The 23,869-nt window shown below is 41.9% G+C and overlaps 1 protein-coding gene across 1 annotated transcript; it reads left to right on the top strand.

Annotated features, from left to right (window-relative positions):
- Nucleotides 1-18,393: 18,393 nt before the first annotated feature.
- Nucleotides 18,394-23,665, top strand: LOC125435381 (PDZ domain-containing RING finger protein 4-like). Its single transcript, XM_048501580.1, has 4 exons — nucleotides 18,394-18,702; nucleotides 21,148-21,234; nucleotides 22,902-23,006; nucleotides 23,574-23,665. The coding sequence occupies exons 1-4, from the start codon at nucleotides 18,394-18,396 to the stop codon at nucleotides 23,634-23,636; spliced, it is 564 nt and encodes a 187-aa protein (XP_048357537.1). The 3' UTR covers nucleotides 23,637-23,665.
- Nucleotides 23,666-23,869: the final 204 nt, after the last annotated feature.

Here is a 23,869-nt window from a genome sequence, read left to right as displayed (position 1 = left end):
GAAACATCCATGTGGTTGTGATGGGGCTGTGGCTTGGTAGTACAGCAAATGATTTGCAAACAGAAGGTCCCAGGCTTAGTTCCCACTGTCTCCAGTTACAACTGGTGTGAGAAGCCTTATCTTCTTGAAATCGCTGCCAGGCAGAGAAGACAGTACTGTGATCTGACTTAGTGTGATATGTTCATATGTTTAAATTGTCATGTCTAAATCCAGGCTAGAAATAAGAGCCAGTGTAGTATAATGTTTAGCATGTTGAACTATCTGGGAGACTCAGACTTGAATCCCAGCTCTGCCATGGAAGATCATTGGATCACTTTCAGTCAGTCACACAGGGATGTGAGGATAAAATGGTGGAGGGGAGAATACAGTACTCTAAGTCACTTTGGTTCCTCATTGAGTAGAAAAGCTAGGTAATGAAAATAAAAGTATAAAGTAAAATCGAGTATCATTCCTGTTTTACTAAAGGAGGAAGATGACTTTCTTACTCTTAATTTGAATTTAGACTGGTCATAACAATAGCCCACGAGAGCACGGAAAAACTTGGAAGTTCATGAGGATTTAATAACCTCATTTAATTTTGTTTGAAATAACTTTGGAAGATGCTGGTTATATTTTGAGGAAGAAACATAGTTGAATCATATTTTCTAATTGGAAATGGAGACTGAGTTAAAGTATCCATAGCATCACTACAGTAGTACAGAATGATCAACCTCAGTTGGTTACGGATCATCCCAGAGATGCCAGCCACCACCCAGCCCCAGTTTGGCAGTCAACTGGTCAGTGGATGTGGGAAGAAGGGGGTGACTGACTCTGATAGCAGTTGCTAGGAGACAAGACCCAGCTGCATAATGGGTTCTGCCCATGCTCAGGCCACATATGTAACTGTGGAGGCATCAGAGAGCTTTAGCGGGCCATGAAAAAGCAGCCTGGGAAGAGCTGGTCTTCATGCCTGGGTAGCACCAGGTGGCCAGGTGGGAGAACATGACCACAGGTTATAGCTGTAGTTGCAATGAGAAGGGCCAGAGTATGAAGGAGGAAACAGGATAAGGTGGGAATGAAAAGGAAAGAAGTGACAAAGGATGAGAAGAAAAATGGAGAAAGGATGGGCTAGCAGTGAAAGAAAGTATGATGAGAAAGCAGGTCAAGAAGCAAAAGCAAACTAGTCAGAAACATGGCACTGAAGGAAACTCTGGACAGCTGTACTTTATTCATGCCAGTAATGTGATTTCCTAGACTTCTCTGTCTGGCTGGCTGTGATATCATGGAAGATACCTTCAACATACCTCTTCCCTTGGGAGCAGCCACAGTCGTATTGTTTTTGCTTTTCTTGTAGCACTGTTCACAGCAACAGGGTTGTGCTTACATGTGGCACTGCCAACACCAGTTCATGGTTCAAACTTTTCTCTTTCTCCCACACTCACACACACCCTTTCCATTTTACAGTGGAGGCTATTTGTGATTACTCCAGATGAGCCACCCTCAGAGTCATCAGAGAAGAAACCAAATAGGCTGAATAAATACTGTAGAAGGCAGATCAGAGGACCCAGGGGAACCGTAGATTCATAGTTTCCAAGGTCATGCCCCCAAAGTCACCACTGGGACACCCGGAATCTCTGGCTCCTGAAGTCATGTGCTATGGGCCTGCAGTCAACATCGCTTCTGGGAGACCTAGTAGACTTTCAAACATGTAACTGGCTTTCAGTAGCTGACTTTCAAACATGCTTGTATGCATATGGGTGATATCTTGCCTTTGAGCTAGGTAATAATTTTGTGTGTGTGAGCCAGATTCTTCTGACTCCTTATATTTATATTTAATGATTGTGACTTAAGTGGCTGAGGAAGACGTAACAGTTGAAAGTATTGGTTTTTCCCAAGTCAATACTCCTACCTTCTATTGACCAATAGCCAAGAATTTCATCCTGATGTTTTGTGCATCCACCTCGGAGGACATGAAGCTTATCTGTTGAAGTTGAATACTTACTGGCATCAGACACTTGGTATCATTCGCATCCAGGGGCGTAACGAGGCAGCCCTGGGCAAACTGTAGCCCTGGGCAAAACATGAGTTGGATGCCCCCCCCAATGGGCGGCCACTCCACCATGACCAATTTCTTTTGCACCAGGACATTGGTGCCTGCAGGGGGTGCATTTTTAGACATATCAGCATCAAAATTTCAACATATCATCAGGAGATTGTCCTTATGCTACTCCCCAGGTTTGGTGAGATTTGGTTCAAGGAGTCCAAAGTTATGGACTCCCAAAGGGGTTGCCCCATCCCCCATTGTTTCCAATGGGAGCTAATAGGAGATGGGAGCTACAGTTTTGAGGGTCCATAACTTTGGCCCCCCTGAACCAAACTGCACCAAACCTGGGGGGTATCATCAGGGAAGTCTCCTTGTGAGACCTGGAAAGTTTTGAGACTGTGCCTTCAGAAATGTCCCCCCCCCAGCCTGCAACCCCACATGGACCGCAATTCAGAAAACTCAATGCAGAACAAAGATTCTTGGGCAAATTTCTAGGATGTTCCTGCAGGGGGCGCATTTTTTGATGTATCGGCACCAAAATAGCAGGGTATCATCTGAAAACTGTCCTCATGGTACCCCCAAAGTTTGGTGCAGTTTGGTTTAGGGGGTCCAAAGTTATGGACCCTCAAAAGGGGGTACCCCATCCCACATTCTTTGCTAAGGAGATGGGGGCTACCCTTTTGAGGGTCCATAACTTTGGACCCCCTGAACCAAACTGCACCAAACTTGGGGGAGTGCCATCATGACAGTCTCCAGATGATACCCTGATATTTTGGTGATGATACGTCCATGAATGCCCTCCCTGCAAGAACATCCCGAAATTTGCCCAAGAATCTTTGTTCTGCATTGAGTTTTCTGCATTGCTGTCAATGGGGGTTGCAGACTGGGGGGGGGAACATTTTTGAAGGCACAGTCTCAAAACTTTCAGGGTCTCATCAGGAGACTGCCCTAATGATTCCCCTTCCAAGTTTGGTGCAGTTTGGTTCAGGGGGGCCAAAGTTATGGACCCTCAAAACTGTAGCCCCCATCTCCTATTAGCTCCCATTGGAAACAATGGGATATAGGGGCACCCCCTTTGGGATTCCATAACTTTGGACTCCCTGAACCAAACCTCACCAAACTTGGGGGGTAGCATAAGGACAGTCTCCTGATGATACGCTGAAATTTTGGTGCCGCTAGCCTAAAAATTGCACCCCCTGCAGGTCAAAAATGGAAAACCACTAAAATACCCAAAAATGAACACAGCATTTTGATGCCCCCCACAAGGTGATGCCCTGGGCAGCTGCCCACCTTACCCAATGGGCATTACGCCAGTGTTCGCATCTATACCATTAGGGTATTTCTTTGAAAGTTATCTCTTTATTGCAAAGACTTGATATGTAATTATTGTTTTTTGGGATCCCCTGTATTTGTATTATTCATTGCTTTGTTGGTGTTATCTATAATATGTATACTTTGTTGTGGATTAAGAGTTGTGGGTCTATTATATACATGTTTTAGTTATTTTAATTAAAAATAGAGTTTTTAACTTTGTACTAGAGCTAGACAGATTCTTTTTCCTTTTGTAAGCTAGATATTGTTTTTGGCTCATCCTGTAATTCTATACACCTCGTAGATGTCCCAAGTCTAATGACAGGCTTCCCTTAGCTGGAACAGGATCATCAGGCCCCCAGGATCTACTACTACGCACCAGGAACAACAAAGATGAGATAGGGTGCCCTTTATGGGAGCAGCCCTGCAGACATGCAGTGCCAGTGGAGCCCATGCTCAAGTTCTTAATCCATAATAATCCTTGGCAGAACTCTGGTGTTAATTACACACAGGCACAATGAATCCCACATGCTGCCTTCAGAGCAGATGGGGTTGTTTACTTCTCAATCTATTTAATCCTTGAGCTGAAGATTATTACTAGATCAACCAGTTTGCAATGCTCAGAGCAACGTTGTGCTCTGGCTCCATGTTCCAGCTCCAGGCTAGGAAGGAAGACCCTTCTTGTTATGATGCTTGGAGGCAGAGCACTATTCATGACACCAGAAACAACGTTTCTTCCCATATTACTGTTTGCAAATGTGGGTGTTAAATATTCGGTGCATATGTGCCAGATGCACAGATATTCTTTAGCTGTGACTGCTCTTGATAAAATAATTTTTAAAGCACACAGTATCTCCACTTCAAACAGCATATGATATCAAAATCAATAAGCGTGATATTATGATGCTGATTTATCTTAAGTCATGTTTTTGATAAATACTTTTTCACCTTGGTGATGGAAAACATGGTCAGATCTGAAGCAAAATAAATCTACTGCAGTCTACTATATTTTGAACACATATAAACTTAAAACTTTACTACCTATTCCAGGAAGATATTTGATACTTATCTTCAGAAAGGAGAGATGGCTTCATTAAATGAGGTCCAGTTTTGGAAACACTGGTCAATTTTGATATGCTTGGAGAGTAAAATTACAGTGATCAGAATATTTCAAGCAAAGATAAAAGGTGCAAAAGTAATTTATTTTAAAAAGCCATGTTTATGCCTATGTTGGTTAGCTCTACAATCACTACACTGGTGAGTCCTATTTTAAAGAAAATCCGGATGCATCAATATGTGGACTAATGGGCAATTTCATTTGATACATTTGCTGATACAGTTATGTGAGAGAGTTAGATTACAGGGGGCTAAAATATTAAAATGCAACATGAGCACAAATAAATTATGTCATTGAGAAAGCAAGGATCTTATCTTCTAGCATTACAGCTGAAAATCTGCTGTACTTTGCAATCACAAATTACATGATAATTCCAATAATCTCCAACAGTTAACTCACTCCTAAAGGGAAGGTATTGGCTGTTTATGGAATGATGTTGTCCAGGTACTCTTTACCATGATCTGTGTAGGAACTCAGCTATCCTTGGCTTGAAAATGGTGCTGTTTGCTGTAATTCAAGAAACCTTGAGCTACTATTTCAGTTTACTATGTATGGGAGTAGGATCAATACTACATGGCAAAATAATTAGAATGTGCTATATTACAATCACAAATGGCAGCCAGTTTTTAAAAAAAAGTATGGTTCCCATTAATTAGAAATGTACCTTAGCTATCATTGGCTGATTACATACAAAGTCTTTGCTGAACAGAGGAGGTCAGTGTTTGCCACAGCAAGATTTCTTCTATGGACATGTTTTCTGGAGTCCCACTTTCACTTTCCATGCTCTTTGCAGCAATTAAAACCAGTAATACCACGATTTAAAGCTTACTTCGCTGCCAGAGCGGGAGAGATTTGCCAATGGGCACAGCTTTGCCCCAGACCTCTTCTCTCCACCAAAGCCAGCCTTCCCACTCCCTCACAGTGCTTTGCATGGCTTCCCCCTCACTCTCCTTCATGCTGTCGGTTCCTTTTTGCTTCTCTAAGTGCACCTATCAAGGGATTGATGGATCCACGGAGCACAGGTGAAGGGCTGAGGAAATGGTGTGACCCCAGTGCAGGTGTAGATGCCATTTGTACTTTTTATTCCGGGACGGTTTATACTGGCACTGGGGCTCTGAGAAGTGGTGTGGGAGTGCCCCACAGGAGCACCGGTGCAGCTATGGCAAGGGTGCAGCTAGAGCACAGAAGCTCATGTGGACACCAAAGGGTTTCCTAGAGGGTGGGGCCAGCATTAATTAGTTTTCTGGGCCCTTACAGCCTGGGCATGTGTAACCTCAGCTTGTGAGTTCTGTGGGGCAGTACTTGGAATGAGTTGCAACAACAATTTTTAAACAACAATATGGTTTACTTCTCTTTACAATTAACATTAAACATCAACATTTAACGTTACAATTCAAGGTCCTGTTCAGGTTGCATTTCAAGTCCTTCTATTTACAGTCTACTGATATTGCCAAGTCCAATTTCTTCTTGCAAGTTGGCTGGCTCCTGAAGACTCCAAGGGCTTGATGAACAGGTTGCAACATGATGAAGGTTTCCAGGAGAACTCTCACCCATTACAACCACAAAAGAAAACCCTGAAACAATAAACTCCAACATTTACAACATAGCAAAAACAACAACTACCTTCCCAGTAGTTTCCAACAATATTGCAATTACCTTAACAAGGTGTTAAGGGCTTATAGAAATCAAGGTCCAAGTCTGGTAGCCTTGTTCTTCTGCAAAAGAGCTCTTTCAGCCTCTCTGCTACTCCGAGTCTCCACCCCCTTACTGGGTCAACCCATTCTGGGCCAATCCATTCAGGGCATGGGGGTTACACATGCCCCTATTTACCTGCACAAACTTATGCCAAAAAAAATTATGGTGCAACCCATTGGGCTGCATACAGAACTTTCACAAAAGATAGGGGGAGTGTCACTGTTGGATTTATGGCCAAGGCACAACAAGCCTCTCAGTGTGGCTGTGCTGTGGACTTCCCCACTGTTTCTCTTAACTAAAATGATCCTGAGAGATGTTTGCCATTCTGAGAACAACATAGCTACTGAAAAGGTACATATCAGTTTCCCCATTTGGGAAACTAGAGTTTCCTGGGCTGCTTCAAGCTAAAAAAAAGGGTGCAAGGGAAAAGGCTTTCTTCCTGCATGGTATGATCCTGATCCAAATTAGTCTCTGTATTTCTAAAATTGAGCTCAAAGTATGTGCCTTGCATTGCATGTCTAATTCCCAGGATCCTGGAAGAATATAAGGAAAATGTAACATATACTACGGTCCTCATTCACTGTATAAGTATACCACAAACTTCATGAGATACATAACCATTTTCAACAGCCACAGTCATTCCTGAGCCAAGTCTTTGGTCTGTTTGCCATGCTGCTATCTGAATTAAACTGTTACCAGACATCTTTGTGACTGCACAGTAGCTGTGGTGGTAGAGTTTCATTTCCTTGTCTTTTGGAATCATAGATAGTTGAGTCAGGCAATTAAATAATATGTGAGTTCATGCATGTGAGGGAACTATGGTCCCACAACATTTTGAAAAAAAATGCAACCTGGATGAAATAACCTTCATAATGTGTACTTAAACACCAAATGGAGTAAAACTAAAAATAGTTATAAGACAAACAAATAAAAAGATCCCAAAATAGCATCTCCCCCACTTCATTTTGTTTAAAAATATATTCCTAATGAAGAGTTACAGAAAACTTGAAAGCTTGCATGCTGGTTTTTGTTATTTTTGTTGACCTTAATCAAAGGTACTGCATGAATTTGATTTGGGCTTTTGCTTTGGAACAATGTAGCTACATAGAGGGGGGTGGATCCAACCATCCTCCAAGGACTCTTCTTCCTGCATACTTTATATACTCGCGTATAAGTCTACTTTTTCAGCACATTTTTTGTGCTGAAAAAAAAACCCTTGACTTATACGCGAGTGAGGGTCCCACTTAATTCTTGTGTGGCGTTCCCCCTCTCCCGTCTTTGACCTCTCCTGCCTTCTTCTCTGCCTCCCCCCTTTCAGCCACTTTCTCAGCCTCCTTCTCTGCTTCGCTCTCCTCTGCCTTGTTCTCTGCCTCCCCCCTTTCAGCCGCTTTCTCAGCCTCCTTCTCTGCTTTGCTCTCCTCTGCCTTCTTCTCTGCCTTCCCCCTTTCAGCCGCTTTCTCTGCCTCTGCCTTCTTCTTGGCTGTGGCCGGTCCCTGGCTCTCTGCAGGTGACAGCCAGTCGACCTGGGTGAGCTGGACAAGCTGCGGGATGGAGAGGTTGGTGGCAGAGACCTTGGGATTGGTGAGATAGGGAGTCAAGTGGCAGAGACCCCCAAATAGCGCCCGACCATATCTATTTTTATTTTTGGAATTTACCAGTAGCTGTTGCATTTCCCACCCTAGACTTATACTCGAGTCAATAAGTTTTCCCAGTTTTTTGTGGTAGAATTAGGTGCCTTGACTTATATTCGGGTCGACTTATACACGGGTATATACGGTAAATGGCTTTGGTTGGAGAAAGTGCCATTTAAACTGGAAGGAAAAAAATCCAAGGATGGTAAAGTCAGTAATGAATGAACATGGAAAATCCTCTTAATACTGGCAAGAGAATGATAAAATTACCGGCTCCACTGTAGTTAGCATTAAAAAAAATGAAGTATTGTCTCTTTAAAACACCTATGTGGCAATTTCACTACTTTTTAAACAACAATATGAAAGGACTTCTTTTTAGAATAATTAGAAGTCAGATTATTACCTAGTAGCTCAGTCATACTTTGTGTCTGAGGAAATTGACGAGATTTACAATAATAATATCACTTATATTACTTACTCTAATTAAGTCCTTACAACATCCTTTTGAGAAAGGTAATTATTACTATGCTCATTATTGAAGTATGTATGCTAATTGAGTTAAGAAACTTTCCAAAGAACAAGGTATTTAGAAAGGTTCAGAATTACAAATACTTCAGGGTCTTCACTTTAAAAGCAGCTTTATCAAGCTTTTGTACTACATTTATGTTCTAGAACTAGATGAATGCTACTCAGTATTGCACTGGAATTGACACAGGAGAATATGGATTGGGTAGAAAAGTTCAAGTCCTGGAAATGGATGATAGAATCAGTGCTGTGAAATCTACTTTCAATCCCAACATTGTCATAAAAATCCAGATAGTGCAGTGCTCTGTTTGCTGCCTGCCTGCCTGCCTGGCCAAATACCTTTGGGTAGTTGAGAAACTGTTGTTAAAGCAACTGTGTTGTTCCTGCAGCATCTGGTAGTCTGAAAGGTATGCAGGACTTAAATTGTGGCCTACATTTTACTGAAGTAGGATATCTTGTGCTATCAGAGTATTTAGGTGAATAAGAGAGAGCCAGCGTGGTGTAGTGGTTAAGTGCAGGTGGATTCTAATCTGGAGAACCGGGTTTGATTCCCCACTCCTCCGCCTGAGTGACAGAGGCTTATCTGGTGAACCAGATGTGTTTCTGCACTCCTACATTCCTGCTAGGTGACCTTGGCTAGTCGCAGTTCTTCAGAACTCTCTCAGCCCCACATACCTCACAAGGTGTCTGCTGTGGGGAGAGGAAGGGAAAGGAGCTTGTAAGCCACTTTGAGTCTCCTTACAGGAGAGAAAGGTGGGATATAAATCCCCCTCCTCCCCCTCCTCCTCCTCCTCCTCCTCCACCACCACCACCACCACCTCTTCCTCCTCCTGCTCCTCCTCCTCCTAATAGTAGCAATTGATATAAACCACTTATATACTGCTAAGAAAATGAAGTATAATGCCATAGACTCCACCCTCAAAAGCAGTCATTTTCTCCAAGGGAACTGATCTCTGCCTTCTGGACAACAGTTGTAATTCTGGGTGACATCCAGCTCCCACAGAGGTTGGCAGCCCTAGTTTCCCTGGAGGAAATAGCTGCTTTGAAGGGTGGCGTCTATAGCATTAAACCCTTCTGAGGTCTCTCTCCTTCTCAGACTTTGCCCTCCTCAGGTTCCACCTCCAGAACTCCAGGGATTTACTAAGTGAACATGGCAGTCTTATCTCCTTCCCACCCAACAGCCAACATACCTTTATCTTCCCATCTGTCTTAAGCTTTCCCACTCATCACTCCTCCCCAGCAGCCTCTACCCAGGAAAACTGTGACCAAATTTTGCAGTGCCAGCCAATGGACTAAGCCCAGTTGGTCCACAAGGTGGTAAACATAAAAAGTTAATGTAACCCCCATGCTCAGAATGGGTTGACCCAGAAAGGGGTGGAGACTCAAAGCAGCAGGAGGCTGCAGAGCTCATGTACTTTGGAGGAGACAAGGCTATCAGACTCGGACCTTGATTTGTATAAGCCCTTAACACCTTGTTAAGGTAACTGCAATGTTGTTGGGAATTAGTGGGAAGGTAGTTGTTAATTTTTTCTATGTTGTAAATGTTGGAGTTTATTGTTTCAGGGTTTTTTGTGTGTTTGTAATGGGTGAGAGTTCTCCTGGAAACCTTCATCGTGTTGAATCCTGTTCACCAAGCCCTTGGAGTCTTCAGCAGCCAACCCACTTGCAGGAAGACTGTAACTAAAAGGACTTGAAATGAAACCTAAACAGGACCTTGAAGTGTGATGTTAAATGTTGATGTTTGATGTTATATGTTAAGAAAGTAAACCATTTTGGTTTTTTTTAATTTGTTGTTGCAAACTCATTCCAAGTTCTGCCCCACAGAACCCACAGATAGAGGTTACATTAACACAGTTGAGTAATTAAAAATTATAAAATAATTCAATTAAAACACATAAAAACAGTGAAATAACCAGATTCAGGCATTTTCCCCTACCAGTAGCACCTTTGTTTTGTGGTGATTCACTTTTTTGAAATTATAAACTGCTGTACTGAATACTAATTAAAAGAAAATCCTAAGATCTACATAAACTAAAATACCTCAACAATATGGTTTTCACATTTATACATTTTGTTTCTAGATAACATGATCTTCCAAACTTTGTCCAGGAATAACTCGTTAGTAAAATTGTCAAAGACCATTGAGAAATGATTAACAGAGAGAATATACAGTCCATTTCTAATTCTCTTCACATATTAGAAATTCCATATAGATGGAACGACAGTTCATTAAAACCAGAAAATAAATGCAAAACGAATTTTCAATAAGGTATTATATAACTTACATAATCAAACTATACAAAATGCAATTTCCAATTGATTTTGTCTCATATCACTGACAATTCAAAACCTGGTTGATATATATGAATATCTTATTTATAGAAAGCCTTTGAATAGTTTCCAAGATTCTGCAAAAAATAATAATCCAAATTCTGGTTTCTCAGCAAAGATGACAGCTTTTCCATCTCAGCCAAGTCAAGAAATTGAACTAGCCAATGCTCGAGTGGGGGTATTCTCTGATCTTTTCAGGTTTGGGAGCATAACAGCCTAGTAGCTGTAACTATATATAGTATCAATTTATCATAATTCTGCTTTTCTGTTTTTACTTTGTTTAATAAATATATCTCTGAAGTGAAGCTGATCACCACTTTGTTATAGACTCAATGAATGAATATTTACCGAATTTTTTCTGCTTGGTTACTTGTCTACCCTAGTACCCAGGGTAGAAAAACAAACCCACCATACAGTTACATTTCCAACATTTAGGTGAGACTGATTTATACATAAATGATAGTCTCTTGGGGGTTGGGTGTGTTCTGTAAAGCATTTTATAGAAATTCTCTTTTAGTCTAACACAAGTTGTAAATCTTACTCCTAAAACACCATTTTTATCAACATCTGAGTGACAGATACATATTGTGCTAAGATGAGAAAATAGTTATATGCAAAGATCATCTTTCTAAATTAGTTCTTGTATTTAATAATTAAAACTCATGGGAGCAACACTTTTATCTTACTATTGATTTCCATAAGGGAGCTGTTTTCTACTTCTGATGTATTCCATTACTTCCTTTCTTACCTAAACCTATGTCTCTAAAAGCTTATTGTTCACCAGCATGAATGCATTGTGTTTGAAGTCTAGAAGCAATAAGGCCAGGTTTTCATTATAAACCTTATTCAGATTTGTGCTTATATGCAGTACCATAAGTTGGCTGTGATTTGTTGACAATATAAGTTGGCTGTGACTAGATAATGAAAAATAGATAGATGATAGATATGTCATTCCACTTTAAAATTTGTGACTACTTGTGAGTACAGGTGCAGACTACTGATTTCAATCACAGGGACCGTCTTTCCACTCTGAGAGCTGTCATTCCAATCTTGGAAAACTTTTGCTATTTCCAGGGGATTTCTTGAAAATTCCTTCTTCAGGAAAATGTTCAGGCACAGGCAAACTGAATTAAACTGGATTAAGTAGCAGCCTCTGATGTCCAACTGGCAGAACTGCAGGTGCTGCTCCAAGGAATGATGCTCCTTCAGCTATTAGGTGGGAAACAAGGTAATGTGACATTAAAGCCTTATCCACAGCTCTTCTTCCCCAACATGCCTCCCCTGATTATGTTCCAGATGGTTCCAGTCCTTTCACATGGTTTCTTTATTTCTCTATTACTATAGTGGTGATAGAGGTAACTACTGCGACTTATATATGTATATTCTATCCTAGAACTGTCAGCAGCATGACATTGCAAAATTCCAGGAAAAACAGCAGTAAACTACAGCTAGATCTTCCAGTTGTAATTTAACGCTAGTAAAGAATGTGTCTATCAAAGGCATTCTTTGTTCTGCGGGTGTAACTTACTGGATGTGCTTTGCTTTCCAGGATGATCTTCATGTTGCCCTGAAGGCCACAATCTAGACTAGAAGATCAGCAAATGCTTTCCACACATACAATAAGATGCCAGAACATTTATAGAAAAGTTGTCTACTGAAACTATCTTGCAGTGTGGCATGATAGCCCCCCAGAATCACTTCATATCTAGCATGGCTTTAAGGTAACATATGTCTGGTGAAGTGGTTGCTTTACTAACATCTGTGGTCTTGCTGGAGAAAGGACTTTAATGTGGGACACTAACACTTACAATGACAACATCAAACAGACTCATAGCAACAAAAACATTGGTTTGCGCCCCCCCCCCCCCAACTCTGGCAGATACTATGACATGCTGGCAAATACTATGAATGCGGCCTATACTCAGACAAAAATTGTCATCAACCATCTTTTGGATATTATCAGTTTAATCCTAAAAGCACTTTCCAGTGACTAACCCTCTTTGGATAGACCTAAAATTCTTGATGGCTTAACTTTGCTGTCTAAGTAACTACAGATCACTATATACTCCAGTATGTAAGCTTACTCACTATATCTGCAGTTGTTTCTTTTTGGAATAAACAGAAATACGTATTTATCTTTCAAAGAACAGTTGCGAGAGTTCTGATTATTTCTATTAACCTGCATGAGAGTCCTTAGAATCAGAAACAATGTCTTTAAAATATATTCCCTGTGAACAGTGTAAGAAAGATAACTGTCAAATTTTAAAGAACAAGTGAATTATAGCAACATACATTTAACCGACTGCTGTGCACAAGTAATGGTTCATGGAAATTAAGCAACTTTGCTTTGCTGTACTTGATTTTTTACAGTTAAGTCAGAATCTGGCTCCCAAATATCTTGGTGAATTGGAATGGAGCACAGAGTCCCCTTCCGCATGGCACAGGGAGAGTGGGTTGCAGGCAGGATAAAGTAACCTGCTGTTCTGTTTTCCCATTCGCACCTCTGTGCAGTCAGTGACTGGATCCCTTGGAAACAATGCAGGTTACTGTCGTGCTTTCGCATGGAGGCTTGGGTTCCTCCCCTTCTCCCTTGCTGCATAGCTACATGGACAGGCTGGCACAGACCTCACAGCCATGCTGCTCCCTGTGACCCCATGTGGCTATGCAGCCCCAAGCCAGAGACTGCTAAGAACCGGGAAGCGCAGCTGAGAAAAGCGCTTCCCGGAGCAGCCGTTTGCTTGGCCATGGCTGCAATCCGGGTTACAACTAAAGAATCGTTGATAGTGCGATTCTTGAAAAAGCCGGGTTTGGCGGGCGGGAAACATGTAGCAGACTTGCATTGGGAGTGGGATCGTGTGAAGTCCCCTCCCCCAACACAGGTTTTATCCTGTGGATAGCCCAGGTATATTGGCCAATGTGGAAACGGCCAGAAAGCATTCTACAGAGAATCATATCCTTTACATATATGGAGATCTGTGGGTTTGGAAAGATTTTTCCATTTGGGCTTACACTGATAGCATGCTGAGTTATGCTGCTACTTGGTCACTATTTCAGTGAATGCAATTGTGCAAGAGCAGATGGTGGAGGGAATGTTTATTGGTGGCATCATCCAGTGACCCATTTATGCTGGCAAGTCCCACATGGACTTGGAAATTCTATATTTTGTTCGACATGTATGGTTTATTTGGCAGTTTTCTTTCCCATGGATTGTTTTCTTTCAAAGGGGTTGAATAATTCCTGTTGTAGGTACTTGTCTGCCCACAGAAATCACATCATGTCCCGTGCTCTCAAGTTCACGAATATTAGCAATTTAAAATCCCACTTCAGGCGATAGTGACTCACTTCATAACATAGCTAGATAGATCAGAGACCCACTTTCATGCTTTCAGGACCCTAACAGCTGGCTTTGGGGGATGAAATCTAGTCTGCAAAAGAGTTGGGAAGTCAAATATCCAGTGTCATGTTTCCCTCTGTACTGCATTCTTGATCTTTTGTCAAGACTGAACCACTTTTTACAAACTGGGGTCATTCAAATTATAGCTGAAGTTTTGGCAATTGGCAAAACAGCAGGCAAATGGGGTAAGTTTGACTATCCCAAAGGTGGTTTGCAGTGGTGTCTCCCCCCCCCCCCTAATGATTACCAGTTTAAGTAAGAGAAGAACAATTTCCACTATCTTGTTAATCAGAAACAGAATGATCAGAATTACAATGGCTGAGGTCATACAGTATTAGGTAAAAACACCAACTTTATTTTCCCATTATTTCCCATTATTTTGGCACAATGTGGGATGTTAATTCTCCAGCTAATCTTTTGGCCATTTGTTCCACTTAACCATCACCTAAGCCAAAAAAGCCTCCCCTGGAGTTGTTTTCCTCAGGAATTTGATCAAAGGTGGTTACTTCTTCACTTGCTATAGAAAGTAAAAGAGATTGCCTTATAAACCATGGGATAGTGATAATGAAATATGAAGTGCAGAATGATGTACAAAGAGGCAGAGCTTGAAGAACATTTATTGGCAAATGATGCATAGGAATTGTATGTCAGGAGAATGGGCAAAGCAAAGTATTGCAGACTATTTTACACTTAGGATGGCTGAAACAATGGTCTCAGGACCCACTAGTACATTTTCCTGCAGAAGTGTATCTCCTCACAAATTATCATGATTTATAATAATGCTGGTGATCACATTAGAGTACATGTACTCGAGCCAGGACAATATTCAGACAGAAATGCAGAGCCTGAAACTGTAGACCACCCAATTCATGATTGGATAACACTTTAATTGTTCATTACAACTGTGGGTAAATCCCCATGACTTCCCCTCACAATTTGATTAAAACATAGATTCACTCGGCCTGACTAGAACTGCTTTGGGGGACAGATTTGGTTTGACCGTTGCTGGGATGATCTGTGTGGAAATGAAGCCCTTAAAATCTGAAACCCTGTAGACCCAAGCAGGTTAAAATCAAGCCCTTTCCTTGCGCACCCGCAATTTTCTTGTTCACAGTTCATGTATTTCTCCTCATGAACTGCGAACCAAAAAAATTGTGGGTGCATAGGGAAAGGGCGTGATGATACAAGAAACAAATATATGATGCCATCCTGCATGGAACTGATCCTTTGATCTGTCTAGTTCCATACTATCCTCTCTGGCAGGCCTTTAACTGGAGAGCATAGGAATGTGCAAAGCAGTATCCCTTGATTTAGAACACAATATATAGTCTAAGGACTGAAAAATCGCTGTGGGCACCGTACACGTGAGCAATAGGTATTCTGCAAATCCCACCCAATTTTGATTTTGAATACAGCACATATTCTGCTGTTTTCATGTCCTAAACTGGTCTGAGGGAGTCACTATGGTGGAGAAACTTATATGTAATGATGGCTACAAATTTCTCCACCAAAGCAAATAATATTCATTTTTAAAGTTATGGGTATAAGGCCTCAAGCCAGGCTCAGCATACTACCCTCTTCCAGAAGTCTACATGGTGAAGTGTTTTTGTTCATTACCAGAGGGAAGTTCTCTTTTACTGATCAATGTGCAGGTCAACTTCTGGCATTCCAGACATGTTTTGAAGCTGTGGTGAGCTGAGGGGTGTTAGTATTTTACACTAAATGAGAATGCCAAAACAAATTTGAAAGTTTACCAAGTCCCATTTGAATCTGGATATCCCAGGAGAAGGCCCTGTTCCATGTGAAATGGATAGCTACCAGAGTCGTAGGCCTCTCTGTCCCAGTTCCCTAGTTCTAGAATGCGTTCTTTAACATTCTTCTGGGACTTACTTGGATTTCTTTTAAAAAGTAATCTTACAAACGCCTTTGGTATTATTTGATTGTACAGTGCTTTGGATTTTATGGGCTTACTACTGCTTTAAAAATGGTATTTCTATTGTACTTTAGTTAGACCTTTGTCTAAAAATGTTTGTCAGGCAGGTCAGATTTCAATTTGCTGAATTAAATACAGCAACATCAGTGTTGGAGCCAGAGGACAAAATAATAAATGCATTGTGTTTTTAGTTCCAATGTCATGCCATAACCTCAAATAACCCATTGTGTGTTTAGGACACTACCTTCCAAATAACTATGCATACATTTGGGATTTAAAGAGTAACCCGCCCATTAATGAGAGGCTTGTGCACCCCTAGGGCAGGGCAGCAGAGAGAAAGCAGTGGGCCAAGTGAAGTGGGAACCTTTGCTTTTCCTGCAGAGGGAATCAGCCCTTCCCTTCCTCTTTTCATCTGTATGTGGTGCCTACACAAGCTCCCAGACTGAACTTTCAGCAAGTGATTTCCTGTTTCTTGATTTGTGGCTGAAAAACATTTGTGTCAATGATTGATGAGGCAGGGAGAAATAACTCTCTCTGACATCTCAAATGGGCAAGAAAAATCAGTGCTCAAATCAAACAGAGCATCCAAACCAAAACCATGGAAACAATGATATGCAGATTTTAATTTGCAATAATGATGGAAGTTGGTTTCAATTCTGGTGAAAATCCTGGCTGCTGACCTGGAAACTTTCTCTTCTCACCCCAGATGGAAAGGACTGTACTAATATTAGTTGAGGGAATGCACTATGCACACTGTTCTGTCCAGTCTGCAAGCACAGTGTAAAAAATGCTAATGAATGTATTTGTTAAGTTGATGGATAAAAGCAAATAAACCCATTGATTAATCTGTTCTGTACATGTAACCCCCATGCCCAGAATGGGTTGGCCCAGAATGGGTTGACCCAGTAAGGGGGTGGAGACTCGGAGCAGCAGAGAGGCTGAAAGAGCTCTTTTGCAGAAGAACAAGGCTACCAGACTCGGACCTTGATTTCTATAAGCCCTTAACACCTTGTTAAGGTAATTGCAATATTGTTGGAAACTACTGGGAAGGTAGTTGTTGTTTTTGCTATGTTGTAAATGTTGGAGTTTATTGTTTCAGGGTTTCTTTTGTGGTTGTAATGGGTGAGAGTTCTCCTAGAGACCTTCATCATGTTGCAACCTGTTCATCAAGCCCTTGGAGTCTTCAGGAGCCAGCCAACTTGCAAAGAAGATTTGGACTTGGCAATATCAGTAGACTGTAAATAGAAGGACTTGAAATGCAACCTGAACAGGACCTTGAATTGTAACGTTAAATGTTGATGTTTTAAAAGTGTAAATTGTAAAGAAAAGTAAACCATTTTGTTGTTTAAAAATTGTTGTTGCAACTCATTCCAAGTACTGCCCCACAGAACCCACAAGCTGAGGTTACATACATTCTAACAAAGACATCCACAATATCTGGAAAAGGAATCAGTAGGGTATTTCTTTGTCTTTGTAGTAATATACAAGCAGTAATGAAGTATTCAGTTACATTATCTCTGGTATTAAAAAAAAGAGCCATCTCTGGTCCAAATTTAGTTTTGCTGGGAGATCAAATATGCGATCCTATGTACACCTACTGCTGGTTTGCGGGTTTTTTTAAAGCCATCAGTGACCTCTTCTAGTGGCCAGTCCTCTCCCTCTCTCACTGATACCTTTGTGTCGAGGTAACTCGGCCAGTCAGTTTGTCATCTCTGGTAAGCGCTGAACGAGCCAACCCTCTTCGCCCGCCCAGAGGTAACACTGAAAGGGTGGAGGTGTTGACAGCCTCCAAATAGAAACGCGATTGGACAGCGGCGTCTATTCCAGGGAATACGGCCGCATCCGAAGGACTGGCGAGCCGCGAAAAACTTCAAAGCAAAGCAACTCTGATCTGCGCTCTTCCCTTCCCTCCCTTTATCTCCTGGTTGCGCTGTCGCCTCCTGCTCGGAGTTGTCGCAAGCCGCCGCAGGAGCAGAAAAGTTCGCCTGCAAGTCACTCATCCTCGCCATGGGACTGGACATGGAGCGCTTTGCGGAGCCAGTGGATCCCGAGCTAAGGTGCAAACTGTGCGGCCAAGTGCTGGAAGAACCTTTGTCTACCCCGTGCGGTCACGTCTTCTGCACCAGCTGCCTGCTGCCCTGGGCGATGCGACAGCAGCACTGCCCTCTGCGCTGCCAGCCCATCTTCCTCCAGGAGCTGCACAGGGTCCTGCCGCTGAGGAACCTCGTGCAACGCCTGCCGGTCAAGTGCGACTACAGTGCGAGCGGCTGCAAAAGGCGCGTGCTCCTCAGTCAACTCCCAGCGCACGTCCAGCATTGCGCCTTCCGCCCGGCCAGGTGCCGAGACCTTCAGGAGGAGGACTGCGCGGAGAGGCTCGACCTGGAAGTGCCCGCGCGCAACAGCGGCAGTCAGGAGGGTTGCGCGTGGGCGGTAATGCCAGGACAGCAGCAGCAGCAGCAGCCTGGCGGCGGTGATGCAATTGATGGCGAGCAAGATACGACGACCAGTTCCTGCTGCCCGCGCGTGGTGAGAAACCGGCGAATCCAAGCAGCCAGCCAGGAGCAAGAGCTGCGGGGGCGGGCCCTTCGGAGGCGCCAGAGGGAGAAGGCGCTGCTGGGCCACCTGATGGCGCTGCAGAGCGAGGTGCAGCTGGCGGCCCTCAAGTCCCAGCACAAGGTCAGCCGGTGCGTGAGCGAGCTGGCCAGCGCGTCCAGAGACCGGGGGAACGGGTGGCAAAGCAAGGTGAGCACCGGACCAGTCGGCGTGTCTTTGTTCTGCCTTTGCTGGAGAAGCTTCCTCTGCGGCAGCGCTGGCCAGAGCCGCCCCCGGACGACTCACTACCGAGTACCGATACACCCAATTCAAGCATGATGTGGAAAAAATATAACTGATCTATTTCCAGGCCCCTCCCGTAATTCCCCCTTTGCTTTCTTGACTGCCCCGCTCCGAGGAACAGTTTTTCCTTGCTCCCGTGGGCTCACAACCTTAGTGAAGGGGGAGAGCAGCCCCTCCCACTATGTTTCTGTAACAATTATCAGTGCACTCCTATGCATGGTTATTCCAGTCAAAACCCATTCTAGGAATAGAGATTACAGTGCCTACTTTAAAGGTGGGACACTTGGGTTCAAATCCTACTGGATAACCAGCCATTCCCATAATTGGTTGTTGTGGGCTTTCCAGGCGGTGTGGCCGTGGTCTGTTGCCCACAACAACCAGTTGAATCCAGCCGTGAAAGCGTTCAACAATACAGTCTCATAATTGTTAATATCTGATCACTTTTGTCACAGAAGAAAAGAAGGTTGGTGGTCTATAGGTGTACTGCTCAATCTGTATCCGGGGTGGGGAGGGGGTGGGCAGTGCTGCGGCAGGGGCGCAGTTTCCCCTCACTCTGCTTCTGGGCTGCTGTATGTACTGCCAGTCTTTTCAAAGAAAAAAGTTTATTAAATCATCTGGTTGGAGACTGAGCGTCTACAAACAACTGAAACACAACAGTATCTGTGTGAGTTATTTTTTTTAAAAAAAAATATTTATTCTACTGTTATCCAAAGAACTCAGAGCAGGACTGTCATTCTTATCTTCACAATTTTTTCATCACAACAATCTTTTGAGGTAGGTTAGGCTGAGAGAGAGAATGACCCACTAAGGTCATCCGTAAACTTCCATTCCAGAATTGTGATTTAAGTTTGGTTCTCTCAGATGCTAGTCCAACATACTGATCTCTATACCACACAAGCTGTCAGAGGAAAGCTGTTTAGCATGGGAGTTCTTATTACTAGGACAGGAGTGAAATTTTTCTTTTATTTCCATCAGCCATTTGATTCATCCAAAGACAAAGTTCAAACTAAATATTTAGCCACATGGTTTTGTCTGCCTACATATAGAAATCACAGGCAACTTAATCATCACAATGATTTTACTGTGTGTCTAACAGGTGGTATTTTACAGCTGGAAGGCATACACCTGAGAAATTTGTTTACCTTATTTTGTTGGAATAGGCACCTGTTTTTAAAGTAATCTATGAATCTATGGATGTCTGAGGATGTGGGCCAAACAAACCATATTTGTAATCAAGTTTGTATTGAAATTTTTAAAAGGCAAACATACAAATGAAAAAGAAATGAAGGCAGATGTGTGTCAATCATACAAGGCAGTGGGATGTCTCATTTGGACACAAATTAGTTTGATTACAATGCTTCTACTGTAAATGGCGTTTGAAGGACTACCAGTTCCAGTCAGACAAAACACTGATATTACGAATTATTTTTGCTTAAAGAGCAGATAATTGTTTCAAATATAAATATCTTGCCTTCTTCAAAATGCTATCTCAGTGACCTATAGGTGGCTTTTGGCTAAGTTAACAATGGCTGTTTCTGCATGGCACAATTATACCAGGTTAAACTGAGGTCTTACTTACTGTGTCTAATTTATTGCTGTTTCTTTTTCTGCACAGCTCCCTGCTTCTTCCCAGGAGCAGAGTTAGGACTGGGAGGAAATGCTCCTGTTTGTTCCACATGAGCTCAGGACTTCTGTATTTACTTCGGAAGCTTCTCTGAGCATGCCTGGTGTCCTGCATTCTGGTTGGCTGTTATTTTTGAATGGCAGCTTGAATTAACGTCAGGCAGGGAGATCAGGTGACTGGGCGGGAGAAATAAACTGGTCCTGCCCCCTATTGTTTTTTGCACAGTAGCAGGCACAAGCACACCGAGATTTTTTAAAAGAAACTCCAAACTGGCAATTTTTTGAAAATCCCAGGCTAAGGCAAATATTGTGGGGCAACATCGGGACAGGTCTGTGTTAGCACCGGGAACCATGCGGAATTCTTGGTTGCACAGGGATATTTTTCTTGCTCACCCCGGGATATTTTGGCTGTGCAGAAACGGCCAATAGAGTTTATCTTAGCAGTTCTAATAATCTTCCTGTTCTATTTGTTCAGGATGCCTTTAAGCATAGATTTTAAGAAAGATCAGCTATACAACTTGTATGTTGTATCTAATCTGTTGTCATGGCCTGTAAACTGAACTCTTTGCTGCTGATAGTAAGGTGGTTTTAACATTTAAGGTAGTTTGTTCTGCATTCTTGTTTTAATGTCTCCTGCCTTACTGGTTAATTTGAAAGGCTTTAGTAGATTGTGTATTGTTGTTGTTCCCAAGATTTTTTTTAATTAACAGTGTGTCATTTTTTTCCTAGGGAGGACAGCCTAACCTCTTAATTATCATGCTGCATAGAGAAAATGATACTCTTGGATTTAATATAACTGGAGGACATCATAGTCAGGTAACAAGCAAAGTTAATACCGTACCATTTTTTTAAAAAAAAACTATTTTTCATTCTAGCACTTCAGACTCTAAATAAGAATTTTGCTGGTTACCAGTATTAGCAACTTGTAAAAATATATGAATGGCCAGAGTGGAATAGGTTATCATGAGGCCCAAGTGCCTGAAGCTACACTGGTGATAGGCAGCACTTTGAACTTCTGAACATATTAAATGGTTCAGAGCATCTTGCCTCTAGTGATGGTAATATTTGATGTCTATTGGTACTCCTGCAACCTAATTTTTGGATTTGGAAAAAATGTGTAGGGTAATAATTAAGTTTGGATATTGCATGAATGACTGTCTAAAATTAGTACAGAGATGTACTGGATCAGTAGTGTTATGTTGTCATTGACTGGTCTGTAAGAGGAAGGCATGGATGGTTGCTGATCTTTTCTTTCCTCTTCCATCTTAGGATCCAGGTATGTTTATTCCTGGGGTTGTGTGGTGTAATAGCTATAAAGGTTGGGAGGCTGCAGTGGGGAGAGCAAAGAGGAAGAGACACTTATTTTTGCTTTGTGTGAGAATGAAGCTCTACTTATGGAAGAGGAAGGACAGTGTGCCTCCATGAAGCTTCCAGATGTGCATGCCTATCACTTCATGTGGATCCTGCAATCCCAGGAATAAATTTCCTGTGTGTTGGAAAGGATTGCTGGGTGAAAAGGGAAAGCCAGGAAGAACCGCAGTCCTTGCACTGGATCAGAAACAAGTATCTAGTCTCTTATGAATAAAGCTGATAAAATTCCTATCATATACTATGAAATACTCAACTGGTATTTTGAAAAGTAATGAAGAAAACAGTGTTCCCCATTTTTAGGCAGATACTACACAATGGACAATAACTGGTATGTATGAACAATACCAGCCTGGGACCCTCGTACCTTCGCGACCACATTACCCCATATGTCCCTACTAGGCCTCTGTGTTCAGCAGAGGCCAATTTGCCGGTGGTTCCTGGCCCCTCAATGATGCGGCTGGCCTCCACTTGGGCCAGGACCTTCACGGCCCTGGCCCCTGCCTGGTGGAACACTTCCTCCAGCTGTCCGGGCCCTGCGGGATCTTGGCAAGTTCCGCAGGGCCTGTAAGACGGAGCTGTTCCATCGGGCTTTTGGAGTGTCCAGCCACTGATAAGTGCCCCCATTTCACTCTCCTGTGTTTGGGGTCCCTTACCATCTATGGGACCTTTTTTCTCCCCTCTTTGGGAGGGTTTTTTAATAAGGGTTTTATTGCTGACGCCGTTTTAATATATTGACCGCTGTATTTATTTTAAATGGGTTTTTAATTGTATATTTTATATATTTATGTTATCTACTGCCCAGAGCCCTTCGGGGGTAGGGTGGTATATAAAACTCAATAATAAATAAATAAATAAAATAAATAGCGTATCTAAAATAATCTCACAATGACTGAAATAAACTAAAATAGATAACTTTCCCAAATCTGCTGAAATAGTTGACTGACAGTTTGATTCATGATTCTTATGAGTGTTGCATTAAAACTACCAATGAACCATGGAGCCAGAAAAATAAGGGTATTTCTCATTTAGGTGTGCATTGCAGGATTTAGAAATGTGGGTTTTAAAATCATGTAACAGTATGCCTTGTAAAAAATTTGCCTGTTTGTGCCCAGGATGATCAATTGGAGTCAACAGAAGGGATTTACATATCCAAAATCCTGGTAAATGGACCTGCTGACAAAACAGATGGTTTGCAAATTAATGACAAAATCATACAGGTAAGAATAAAATACATTTAATAATGGCATAAGAACACAGATAAGGTGTTTCAAAATTGCATATCAGTTCATTTGCATACTGTTTTACTACTGATATTCTTGCTGATTAGAGAAATAGAATGTTTATCCCATAATAAAAAGGGTTAAATAAATGTCATATGTCAGCCTAAAACAGTTTTGGAAGAATGTAGTACCAAGCAGAATAAATTGATAGGAAAACTTTCCTGGGTTTTGTTTCTGAGGCTATAGAAGATTTATGGATTGAAAAATGGAACTTTGATTCTAAAAATAATTGTGACTTTCAGCATGGATAGTATTTGTCATAAACAAGTACTTAAAACTCTAGCTGCTGTGCTAGGGATACTTCAAAGGCACTGGCTGATCGGAGATGTTTGTGAATTTTTGAATAGCTAAGGATTGCACTTTTCTTTCTTTATCTGAACCATTTGCTAACTGCTCGTTGTTTTCTACAAAAGTAGAACTAAAACCTGATAAGAGAGCCACTTTGCTGGCTTTTGTTATGTCTGTATTTTCTGCACACTGTATCACTCTCTACTTTTTTGACAGGTGAATGGAATGTCAAAAGAACTAATGAATTCCAAAGCATTCTTTGACCCTACCATTGCATAGTATATAACTTATTAAAGCATTACATACTGAAACAATTAGTGTGAACATTATGCTTTCACTTTTTGGTGAAATTAATCACTTGCTATGCTGTAACAAAAGAAGTAAAGGGCACAGCTGGATGACAGCTGGGATCCTTAAGTATAGTTCTTCAATGTACACCTGTGACTGTGGTATAGCAGTTAATGTATCATTATAGGAGTTAACTTAGTGTTTTGCTTTACCTTCTTTTAGAG

Source organism: Sphaerodactylus townsendi, linkage group LG06 (assembly GCF_021028975.2).
Source record: "Sphaerodactylus townsendi isolate TG3544 linkage group LG06, MPM_Stown_v2.3, whole genome shotgun sequence".
In the NCBI taxonomy this organism is placed as follows: domain Eukaryota; kingdom Metazoa; phylum Chordata; class Lepidosauria; order Squamata; family Sphaerodactylidae; genus Sphaerodactylus; species Sphaerodactylus townsendi.
The sequence above is the reverse complement of the archived record's forward strand: the minus strand, read 5'-3'. Positions and strand labels throughout refer to the sequence as shown.